At 42.4% G+C, this 11,888-nt stretch overlaps 1 protein-coding gene across 1 annotated transcript; it reads right to left on the minus strand.

Moving 5' to 3' along the window:
- Window positions 1-1,727: 1,727 nt before the first annotated feature.
- Window positions 1,728-9,573, minus strand: calm2a (calmodulin 2a (phosphorylase kinase, delta)). Its single transcript, XM_061227435.1, has 6 exons — window positions 9,449-9,573; window positions 7,844-7,874; window positions 5,429-5,572; window positions 5,206-5,312; window positions 4,542-4,677; window positions 1,728-2,475 (listed from the first exon to the last, which is right to left on the minus strand). The coding sequence occupies exons 1-6, from the start codon at window positions 9,449-9,451 to the stop codon at window positions 2,447-2,449; spliced, it is 450 nt and encodes a 149-aa protein (XP_061083419.1). The 5' UTR covers window positions 9,452-9,573; the 3' UTR covers window positions 1,728-2,446.
- Between the last annotated feature and the right edge of the window lie 2,315 nt (window positions 9,574-11,888).

The following is an 11,888-nucleotide window of genomic DNA, read 5'->3' on the forward strand; positions in this document are numbered from 1 at the left end:
ACTGATATTATTATCAGGTAGGCTACTATTATTGGGGTTAAGAACAAGAACTTTGAAGAAATGGTATCCATAGGACATGCTAAAGATTGGTTGTCACTTCAGGTTCCTAGGGTCAGGTGAACTTTAGGTAAACCTCTTTATTCAAGATACCTGCAACTCCTTACAGCAAACCGTGAAACTGAATACGTGTGCATAAATGAATTTAAATTGATAAATAATTAGGTTAGCCTGACTTGTGAGTGTTTTAAGTGAAAGTTATAAAATGTTATAAGTAAATGTACTTTTATCTATTTATACTATGTATTTTATGCAAACCAAAGCCTTATTTTAGAAATAAATGGGGGTGGTAACACACAGGAGGAGATGGACAATGTTTCTGTAATTACCAGGCTGTGTGTACAGTGCAGTTAATTTGGAGGCATTTCTTTGATGATGCTTTTGCTTTGCTGTAAAAGGTTGACAGGTTGACGCAAAGCAGAGGACAGGGTTGTGGTTAAAAATCCCAAAGCCCTGACCTGGTTAACAGTTGCGAAAGGAACTGGAGATAACCAATCCTGCTTGAAGTATGCACAGAAAGATTCGATTTTCAGAAAGAAAATCTAAGTCTGATAGATAGATAGATAGATACTTTATTCATCCCGAGGGAAATTTTAGAAGAAACTTTGAGCTAGTTTTAGATTAATGCATTACCTTTTTTCATGGCTTACATGCATGTACTGCATAATGTCAAGGGCTGCAGCAAAAACTAATCCAAGAGGCGCACTAGTGGGAGAGAGGATTGCATGGTGCTTATTGACGAAGATAAAGACAATGGAGGACCCTCTAGAACATGGTTAACGGCACAGAATAGGGTTTTAACAGCACACACACACACACCAAGTGACTTGAGTGGTCAGCCATACTGATCTGAAATCATACATCATACGCTGTTGGCAAAAACATTTCTAGATTTGCAGTATGCAAACCTCATTTGATATTCTTTGAGACTTCTAATGGAAATGGTGAAATATTAAAACAGACAATTTTAGGGAAGAAAGCACACCCCCCATTCTGAACGTGCCACCGACCAGCCTCTCGTTGTCCCAGAATAGTTTTTAAAGACTAAATCACTGGCTACTCGCCTGCTCAATTAAGAAAAAAAAAAAATACAATGACTGTGATTAGGCAGCTTCAGCGTAGTGTAGAACCAACACCTTTGAGAAGACAAAAGCCGCTGCTGTAATTAGGCCGGGTAATTTATGGGTGAATTAGTGTGGTGTGCTGCAGTATCCCATTTGAAAATCGAGGCCTTTGATTCCGGTCTAGCCCTTCACCTCACCAATGCAAAACAGCCCCCCAGAGGAGCAGTGCCGCTTTGATCTTCATTGGCTACAGCCGTGTGCAAATGTTAATGTGTAGACCAATACGACCTCAAACTGAGCGGATGGAATTCAGAGACAAATTTAAAAAGCTATTAAATATACAGACCAATTAAAGTTGATTTCAGGAGACATTCTAAGTAAGGAACTGAAAGGTTACCAAAAGGCTAAAGCATTCATAACAAAAGCATGAAACACCGGTAGCCTGTTTTGGTCAGGTGACCTTTACTAGCCACAAGCAATTCAAGCATCCCTGGTTTAGGTGCAGATGAGCACACTACAATACTGGGTATCATTTTTGGCTTTATTTCTGTTCAATTCATCACCCCCACACCAATACAAACAATTTCACAAAAATAAGGACATGTATTGTTTGGGTAAATTGTAAATTTTATTGGAAAACAAAAATATACAACTTGGAATGGATTCTTTGAGGCATGTTTGTGCCAAAAGCAGTTAAAAAAAAGGAAAAAGAAATGTGACTAAAACGTTAAAAAGCATAGTAAGAATCAAACAAACTTCTGGTATTGAACAGCAGATACAAAAAGAGTCAGTGTACGAGTACCTGGTGGATACACCCGTTTGTATTATTATTTTTTTTAAGTTTAGATTTTTTTTGTTGCAATAGTGCAATGCTGAGAATTTTCCATATATACCTTTGTCCATAGTCCATGCAGAGTAACTCCTCCACATAAAAAAAAAAAAAAGAAAAAAAGAAAAGAAAAGCCAACATGCCGAATTCTCCAACTTCAGGTCAGGTGGCCCAGGTCTCACCTGGGGCAATATGGCAGAAATGTTTGTACGGCCATCCCACGATGGCTCCAGTGCCATGCCCACCACCTGCTCACATGACTGACATTTCCACTCAAAAGAAAAAGAAAGAACAGAAAGAAAGAAAACAATGACAGCTAAAATAAGAAGGGACATGAGGACTTGATTCCTAAGTATTACACATGCAGTTCCTTTGGACAACTGGGGGGTTGGGAGGGTAGAGGGGAGAATAAACATTTTACAGATAAATTACAAACAAAGAAAAGGCAAATAATTTTATACAAGAAAAAAAAGAAAAAAAATCCTGTACAAGGCCTTCACTTCGCTGTCATCATTTGTACAAACTCTGAAAAGAGGAAGAGAAAAAAGATTAGTAGAGTTCAAGTGAATATTAAAGCAGTACAGATTCTCAGGCCTGGTACACACTAGCATGTTTGGTTTTTGGTAAGGCTTTAGTTGAGGTTTGCCACCTTGGCCTGTTCATACACACTATTCAAATTAATTCTGTGGTTTGGCGAAAGCTAGAATGCATTCCATGCAACACATTTCCTGGACAGCGGATTTGAGCATTTGTGCATCTTGGTAACCACAGCAAAGCTTAGTTGAACAGAAAAATCAATAAAAACGACTCAATTTCCCGCTTCCCATGAGCTGACGGTCGTTCTCCTTCAGCCAATTTGAATCGCAATCAGTCATAATTGAAGTAGTTATAAAAATAAAGATGTTAAACTGTTAAATTAACTGAAGCTTAGCAAAATGATTCTACAGGTAGGAGTCAGAAACCAGTCCTGAACAAATTCACACCTAAAAACCAGTTTCATAGAGTTTCTAATCCTTACTCTGAGGCTATACAAATAATCACAAGTCCTGGCAGTGGGACTTTAAGGAGCAGACATGGTTTATGAAACTCACTTAAATGCTAGTGCATACAAGGCCCAAGAAAGTGCCCGTTCTTTCCAGTTGAGTTGCAGGTTTGCCAATAAAACGTCTTGAGTATTAGTCAATGAAACAAGTAGTCCTTTGGATACTTAGTTTTCGTCTGCATGTTTTAAGCTTAAGAAACAACATTGCCTCAATTCATAAAAAATAATAAAAAAAATGTTTAAAGTTCCATCTGGATCAAAGTTTAATTTCAATGCTTCTCTGTTGGGGCAACCTCCCCGCAGGTCTAGCCAAATGTCCCGTCAGACAAGCACTGAAATTTAACTGAGCCAGTGCTAGGTCACGTGTGGGAAGTACCAAGTTTGTGGATGACCTCACTAATCAAGTATCAAAAATAGCATTAAGGCAGTGTTCACACCACAACTTTCGCATCTTTAAAATAAAAATAAAAAGTCACAAGACCAGTGCACAAGAGCCCAAAGAAACACATTTCAGCTGAAAAAGCTCCCGAGTCTTTTGCTTTTTACCAAAACAGAGGAATAACTTATGGCTGCTTGCCTTACAGTTCAAAGTACATCTAAATATATACAGACAGCTCATGACCGCTGGCCAGACACATCGTCAGCGAATCCAGAGATCAATCGGTTTGGTCTAGAGACTAAACACATTTACCTAACGAAAGTCTACAAGGCTAGGTCAAGGCAGGTTAGCAAAAACACCAAGAATAATTTACAGCACAAAGCATCAGGCTAACATGCTAGAAGCAGCACCAAGGGAAGGGTCACCCTTCCTAGTGGCCTAGTGGCCCACATTCCTCCTGGGGGGTGGGCCCCCCCATTTAGTTTAATTAATTGCAAGTCGGTTTTTGATAAAAGCATCAGCTAAATGACTGCAGGGTAAGAGGACAGCAGAGCAAACAGTAGTCGCATCAAGATATGACATTAACATTGAGCTGGATCATGACTGAGCAAGTATTGTGCCTTTATATTTACATAATGATATTTAATGGAAATGTATTGAAAAATATATTTTTCCTATAAAAAAAAATAATAAACACATCATTAGCAAGGCAAAGCCCAAGGCATTCTTCTTATAGAAAACTATAAATAGCCACAAGTTGCACTCAAGACCACGCCTACACCAACCACACAACACATACCTGCACACCGGTTCTATTGCCTACCCATTGTCAGTGTGAACACTGCCATATTGTGACTGGCATCCAAAACCATCCAAAAAACACAATAGCGAGAAACAAACTAGTTTGTCCTCAAACTGTAGGGCAATGGTCTCCGTCCCTGGTCCTGGAGAGCAACTGGATCTGCTGGTTTCTGTTTTCACCTTAAAAATCAGCACCCTGATGAGACCCAGGTAACCAGGTGAGGTGAATGGTGCATGTGCTCCAAGTCGATTAAGTGCAGAGTAACAGTGAAAACGCAGCAGACTCTGTAGCTCTCCACTGCCAGGTTTGGAGACCACCGCTATAGAGGGGGGGGGGGGGGGGGGGGGGAGAAGCTGCTGCAAACACACCTTCGTAGTTGACCTGACCGTCTCCGTCAATGTCTGCTTCCCTGATCATCTCATCGACCTCCTCATCTGTGAGCTTCTCACCCAGGTTCGTCATCACGTGACGCAGCTCTGCGGCACTGATGTACCCGTTTCCATCCTGGGCACAGAGACACAAACCAGGTCACCCTCACCACAGACAGAAAAAAAAAAGGTCCCACACACAGGCATCATTCGGGTAGTTTAACGCACCATTTTATACACCCATGGTTTCAGAGACACCAAACACCATTTTGACAGCCGAAATGGTAAGATGGTGATTTCACTGACTGGTTCCAACAGCAGCCATTATTTATTTATTTATTTTCCCCCTCAACATTTCAGTGTTGAACGATATGTTCTCCCAACGGTGGGCAACATTTTACAACAGGCTTTGAGGTAGCTTTGCTCCCGTTTCGTGGGTGTGCAGCCCAATCAATAATGACGAAGGCCTATGCTTTAAAGGCCAGGGAGCACGTTCGCAGAAGCCCAAGGAGCAAACCATGTCAGTCAGTCCACCCACGGTGTGTAACAGGATCTTCAATGCGCCACCGTTTCGGTAAAAAAAAAAAAAAACGTTTTGCTACATTTTGTCAGGGCTGAACATGGCCCAGGTCCCACACACAGGCAGCGAAGGCAGCGTTTTTACCTTGTCAAAGACGCGGAATGCTTCTCTGATCTCTTCCTCACTGTCTGTATCCTTCATCTTCCTCGCCATCATGGTCAGAAACTCGGGGAAGTCTATTGTGCCGTTTCCTGAAAAAGACAGAAAAATTAGGTTCAGCCAAAAAATCGGGGGGCGTGAAACGCTGAAACAAACAAAACGGCGAACGGCAAAACGCCTGGCTACGCCAGCGGTGGTAAGGCCTCACCGTCAGCATCCACCTCGTTGATCATGTCCTGCAGCTCAGCCTCTGTGGGGTTCTGGCCCAGGGAGCGCATGACGGTGCCCAGCTCCTTGGTGGTGATGGTTCCATCGCCGTCCTTGTCGAATAGCGAGAAAGCCTCTTTGAATTCTGCCAGAGGGAAAAAAAGAGCGAAAGAGGATTAATGGGGAAACACTCGTATGCCAGAGCGCCACCTACTGGAGACAACGCGCATGCCAGGGTCCACTTCCTTTAAGCTGGGCAAGGCCCAAAAGTACAACCAGCAGCAAATTGATTTTAATTTAACATTATACTAGATGAGTTTGGATGTGCCACTGAAAACTGCAAACCCAAGCACATGTGAAGATTCCAAACTGGACAGATCTGCCTACATACAATAATGTAATAATTGTCCTTCAACAAAAATCGTTATAGGGGAAGAAAAATACAAATTAAAAATAAGTGAACAGGCAGCCTCAAACACTAAAAATATGAATGCTGTAACTTAACCCAAAACCACCAACGGTGAAAGACCCACCCTTTCCACCAAAGAAAGTTCCAGGGTGTTCCTGAAACTGGCTGAAGCGCAGCCCAAAATCTGAGTAGCCACTTTAACCCTGCCAGATGTCCAAGCAATTCTGCTTTCAAACATTCAAACCAGCACTGCCAGACCCAATCAAGACAAACTGCAAGTGATGAACAGGAGGAAGACTGTTTAAATTCAGGGGCCCTCATTACTATGGCAAACCGACCAAGGCCACCAGAAATGGCACCAACCGTACAAGAGTTAGGACAGCAACACAAAATGAACGATACCTGGAAATTCAGCAGCTATGACTACATTAAACTTAATGTACTCTACAACAACCTCTGCTGTAAAGCCTCTTGAACTGCATGCCTTCCCATGGACTACTACCCAGTTTAACAGAATAAAAACTTTAACGTGGCTTAAACATAATTTCAGCCCTTCTGCCCAAAAACAGTGTGTAGTTTCATTTCAAACAGGTTACACACAAATGCAAACTAGCATGAAGCAAAGCGTCTTCACGGAGACAAGACAAAAATCAGAAGCCGTCCACTGGGCAAACTGTCAGCATACACAATGCGTCAACACTGTTGTCAATAGCCAGACCAGGCTTAGGCGTACAACTGAAAATGCTGAGAACCTAACCACGACAAGCTGCCCCAACAGCAAACACAAAGAGGCCCTCATCCACAAACAAAAGGGCCGTGTCAGTCAAAAGGGGATATCGCACAATGGCAACAGAACCAAGCCTTCCTCCCCTGGAAACCGCCAGCAGTGCGTCACTAACTACAGTCCTGTCTGAGGAGAACGCACACAAGCAGAGGAGAGCACCAATTAAAAAAAGCTGAACTTTGATCCACCCGCGGTGACCCCTATCTCGGGCTTGCGGCTCCAAAACACTCGATTTCTGTAGCATAGCAACAACAGCGAGGTGGGCGCAACGGCGTTGTGTCGTTGACGACATTCACCCAGACAGGAAATAAGCGTGCCACTGCTGGTGAGTCTACAGGGTGCAGTGAGTCAGGGTTTTTTTTTTTTATTTATTTTTTTTTTTTTTTACACAACCTTTGACTTTGTTGAGGCTTCACACTCAATGTCCAGGGACTTTACAGCTGAACAAATGGGGCAGAGCAAAAGCACACCAAATCTAAACGAACTACACAACGCCCATGGACCACACCGGATTACCCCAAAAACCTGGCACCGTTCCTGAAAAAAAGATAACCTTCAAGGACCCTGGGATTGCACAACCCAAAAGTAAAGGAACATGCATCCAAGGGCACAGAATGATGGAAATACACACTAGCCAAGCACAGCGCAAACTATTCATCATTCTAAGGACATGGACTAAATCCTACAATCTACCAAAGTCTTTTCTGCAGGTCACAGTTAACGTTGAATTACATTTCTAGGAATTTAATCTCTAATGCACATACGATATACGTACGCAGCTTTACAACGGAAGGCAAGGACAGCAGATGGACCCTTCCTGAAACGCCACGCCTGCCAATATCGGCAGGCTACTTCCAATCTCTCCACCTACACAGGAGTCTGAAGTCTGGCTACACCCACCTTAAATCTTCCAATTCTGCACCAACAGTAACATTTATTGGACACATACAGGTGCAGCTGATTGCAAGTAAATTGTAAAGTTTCTCTTCCCCCCCCCCCCCCCCCCCACATTAACGCAACGCACGGGCCCAGCTTTATAGCTTTGCAGGGAGACAGATTATGGCTGTGAATGGCCTTGAGATTCATAAGGGCACTTTATGAACAGGCTTGCCCCCAAGGGAAGCCTTAAAAGGCAACAATCTAATCGAGAGATATTGGCAGCACAGCCAGGAGCTATGCCACAGGCCAAGTAGAGTGAAAATGAGGGAAGATGACAATCTTACCAGCAATCTGCTCTTCTGTCAGTTGATCAGCCTGCAACAAAAAAAGGGGTTGAAATCACACAGGAAAAACTTGCAAGCTATACTACATAACTCCCAATGGACATACAATGTTTAGTTGATGCACGAGTAAACCCACATTATTTCTTGCAATGTAGCCAAAACTGGTCAGCGTTTTAGAGCACCCAATATAAATTTAACAGCCAAATTGAACGAATAGAAGGCGTTTGCGCAGGAATGAACAACTCAAACATTACCAACGCTTAGGCGGGTTAGATAACGCAACATTAATATAACGAAGCACACGTCTTGTAAAAAATTTTGCACACTTTTGCCAAGAATCTAATTTCAGTTAACATACCAACAGCTGGACTGCAGCATCTGTATACTATTATACCCGATAAGTGCCTAGAGACAACGCAAATTACATAGCCAAATCGCTGCATGGCTGTAAGTGTAGGTTCCCGATTCTTGTTTCATTCAGCGAAATTGTAACGTATCTCTTGATAAGAATGGGTAGCCTGCTGCACCAAGAGCAACAAAAAAAAAAAAAAAAAAAAAAAAACTAGGTGTGGTGAGCAAAGTCTCTTCCTGTACGAGTCACGCTTAACTTGATTAGTTATGAATCAACGGTATGTTAGCGAACATTACTATTAACGTACTCTTACGTTAGTTACGACAAAGGACGAACTTACAGAAACTGGTGCAATTTAAATCAGATAACGTTAGCCGACCATCTGCTCTGTCAGATCTGCTAGCGAACTAAACTTCGCTCCATCACAGCGGATAATTGTGCTCCGTAGCGGAAGCCTATTGCAAGTCAATTCAATTGACGTTAGGCGATACGAACACAGATAATCTAAGGTAACAAGTTGTCAAGTTCGCAAGGGTGTGAGCCCAAGGGAATTTAGATGGTACAGTACGGAAACGTACCATTTGCTTAGCAAAAATGCAATGAGCATGATAAAAAGATGCGCACATTGGACAAGCTTTAACCGACTCACATGTGAGCACTAGCTAACGTCACGTTAGGCAACCAAGCAAAACGGAAACAACGTTATTTTAAACAGATGTTTCAACCAACGTCGCTGAATATTTTGGAAAAAACATCCCCTCCAAACGATACAATTCAAAGATGTGCATGCAGTGTAATACGAAGCAATGCAAGAAATGTTCAGCACAAGTGAGTTAACATCAAAGGACAATGTTTCAACTATGCAGGAGATCTCAGCTTCGAGATACAAGTTAAACCAAAAGCGTCAGTGATGCATGTTGCGGCAAGAAACGTTCTCGAAAGAGACGACAAACTCCTGGGCCGGCTTGATTGCATTCTGGATACAAGAAAAATAGATAGCTGCACCAAGATAACTGCACGATACTTGCGAAAACTGGCCCACAAAATGCCTAGCATTTGCCAAGTTAACATCGATTCAAGCCGCGATCAGAAACATTGATGCATTCTGGCGGGACACGCACACACACCACTCTTGATCCTCCAAGTATTTATTTACAAATAATTAAAAGCCCCACAGACGTAGAATCACGATCAGGACAGCAGTCCTCCATATTAACGTTAACCATGGTACAGTAAGCGTTAGTAATACTTACCATTTTATTATCCTAATTTCAAGTTCTAGCTCCACAACAGACAAACACACTTTCCTGCTTGGATCACCACGGGATGATAGCAGAACGATTCTGACCCGCCTTTAACCATCGTTCAAAACTCCGCCCCTACACTGTATCAATCCGCCGGCGTCATTTCTCCCTAGTTACCATAGTCACAAACACCCATTACACATGGCGTTTATCGACCAACATTTAAGCACACAAACAAATACAAGTAAAAAAGCATAACTATCTATCTTTTTAAATCGTGATAGCGACTACAGAATTGGGGTTTTATTCAGAACTATTTGTTCGCGCATGTATACATGGTGCAGGTTTGTAATGCGCCTGCACCGTATAGGACGTACTAGGAAGGGATAGCTGTTTCTGATTGGTGCGTTTGTACCTGCAATGCGTCACTCCCTTGGACATGCACTCTAGCGCCAGACTGCACATGAACTGCCCAAGGCGGCGCGAGGAATGCAAAGGGCAATTATGGCTTTCTGCAAACTTGATGCAGGCGCCAGTGCGAGAGTCTGTTCATTAGTACACTACACCTAGGCGTACACCAGCAACTTTTACGCATATTTGCGATCCGTCATAGTGGACAGCGACGGCCTGTACAACAGTCATTTTTCTTTATAGAGATAATAATTCTACAATTTAAACTGTTTGGCTGCGCTCCTTATTTTAACAGAAAAAGACACCGGCAGTTCTTGTTTCTGCAAAATCGGATGCATAAAATGACGTAGGCTAGGTGTTGAAGACACTGCAGTTAAGTTGCGAACTTTATCCAGCAACGGTTAAGCCCTGTCATCTGCTTTCATACGGCCTCTAGGTGACGCGTTGTTTAAAGTTTAACACGCATGCTTACGAGGTGAAATAGTCTGCGTTAATAATTTTTATGCCGCTCTACCTTGTGGAATACATTTGTGTACGGGGTTTGCGGAAAGCTAGGAGTAATTGGAATAGTAATTTCAGTCAACTAATAACATTTTATTTGGTTAAACTACTATGCTTTACATTAGGATTCCTGAGAGTCCGGACCAACATGGAACAAGGGGCCAACTGTGAGGCTCCATCCACTGAAGTGAATTCCTCGCCGGTCATATTTGCCACACCGGCAGCACTGAACAGGATGATGATTGGCGACAGTCAGAACCAGTGCAGTTCCTTCTCAGCATGTTTTTCGTGCAGTCCATCTGTTCCTCTCCACATGCTAGGCCCAGCCATCATACACACACACACACACACACACACACACACACGGGCGGTGAAAAACATTTGAACATGCACAGACATGCTTCTGTCATGAACTGGCTGGGCAACACATAAATCCCGGAAAGATGTTACTAGACACAGACAATGTGTATACTGCTGTTGGGTACACACACACACACACACACACACACACACACACAGTTGCAACACAGGAGCAATGCACATCTGTGCCCTTTTAATAGTGTGAGTGAGGGCTTTTATCTAAATTGCAGAGCACAAACAGCTCACCACCCATGAGGTGATATTGCATTCTCTGTAAGGTAATAAATAGAAGTCTGCTATCATGAATCATTCTTTGGTTAGTGGTTTCAATAAGTGTTGTAGACCTTGGATTGAAAAGCATTGTAGATAACATTGATGTGGTTTTATTTTTGCCTATGTTATAAACACACACATACCCTCATGCACATATGCACTCAGTGAGCAATGTATTGGGTAGACCTGAACACCAGCTTGTTAATGCAAATATTTAATCAGCCAATCATGTGGCAGCAAATAAATGCATAAAAGCATGCAGGTAAGGTCAAGAGGTTCAGCTGTTGTTCAGACCAAATGTCAGAATGGGGAAGAAGTGTGATCTAAATGACTTTGACCGTGGAATGATTGTTGGAGCCAGACAGGGTGGTTTGAGTATCTCAGAAACTGCTGATTTTCATGCACAACAATGTTGCGAAAAACAACAAAACATCCAGTGAGCAGCATTTCTGCAGGCAAAAATGCATTTTTAATAAGAGAGGTCAGAGGAGAAGGGCCAGGCTGGTCAAAGCTGACAGGAAGGTGACAGTAATGCAAATAACCACACATTACAACAGAAGAGCATATGCAGAAGAGCATATCTGAACACACAACACATCAAACCTCTACAGCAATAGAAGACCAATAAGTAAAAAAAAAAAAAAGTATTATAAATACCTAATAAAGTGCTCACCGAGTGTGTATATATGCACATCCAGGCATATAGTTAATTGTTATTTCTTCCGTGCACTTTGAGGTCTATACAATGAACACCATGTAGGAAAAGGTATTTTATTAATAAAGTTATGACTGCTGTGCATTCCTCTCACTGCAGGTTGCTTATGTCATCATCCTAACAAGTTTACATTTATTTTGTACGTGCAGTCGGTAGAAGCCCGGTATAATCTGTGCGTTCGTCACATAG

The sequence above is a fragment of the Conger conger genome, chromosome 18 (genome assembly GCF_963514075.1).
Source record: "Conger conger chromosome 18, fConCon1.1, whole genome shotgun sequence".
Taxonomy (NCBI): domain Eukaryota; kingdom Metazoa; phylum Chordata; class Actinopteri; order Anguilliformes; family Congridae; genus Conger; species Conger conger.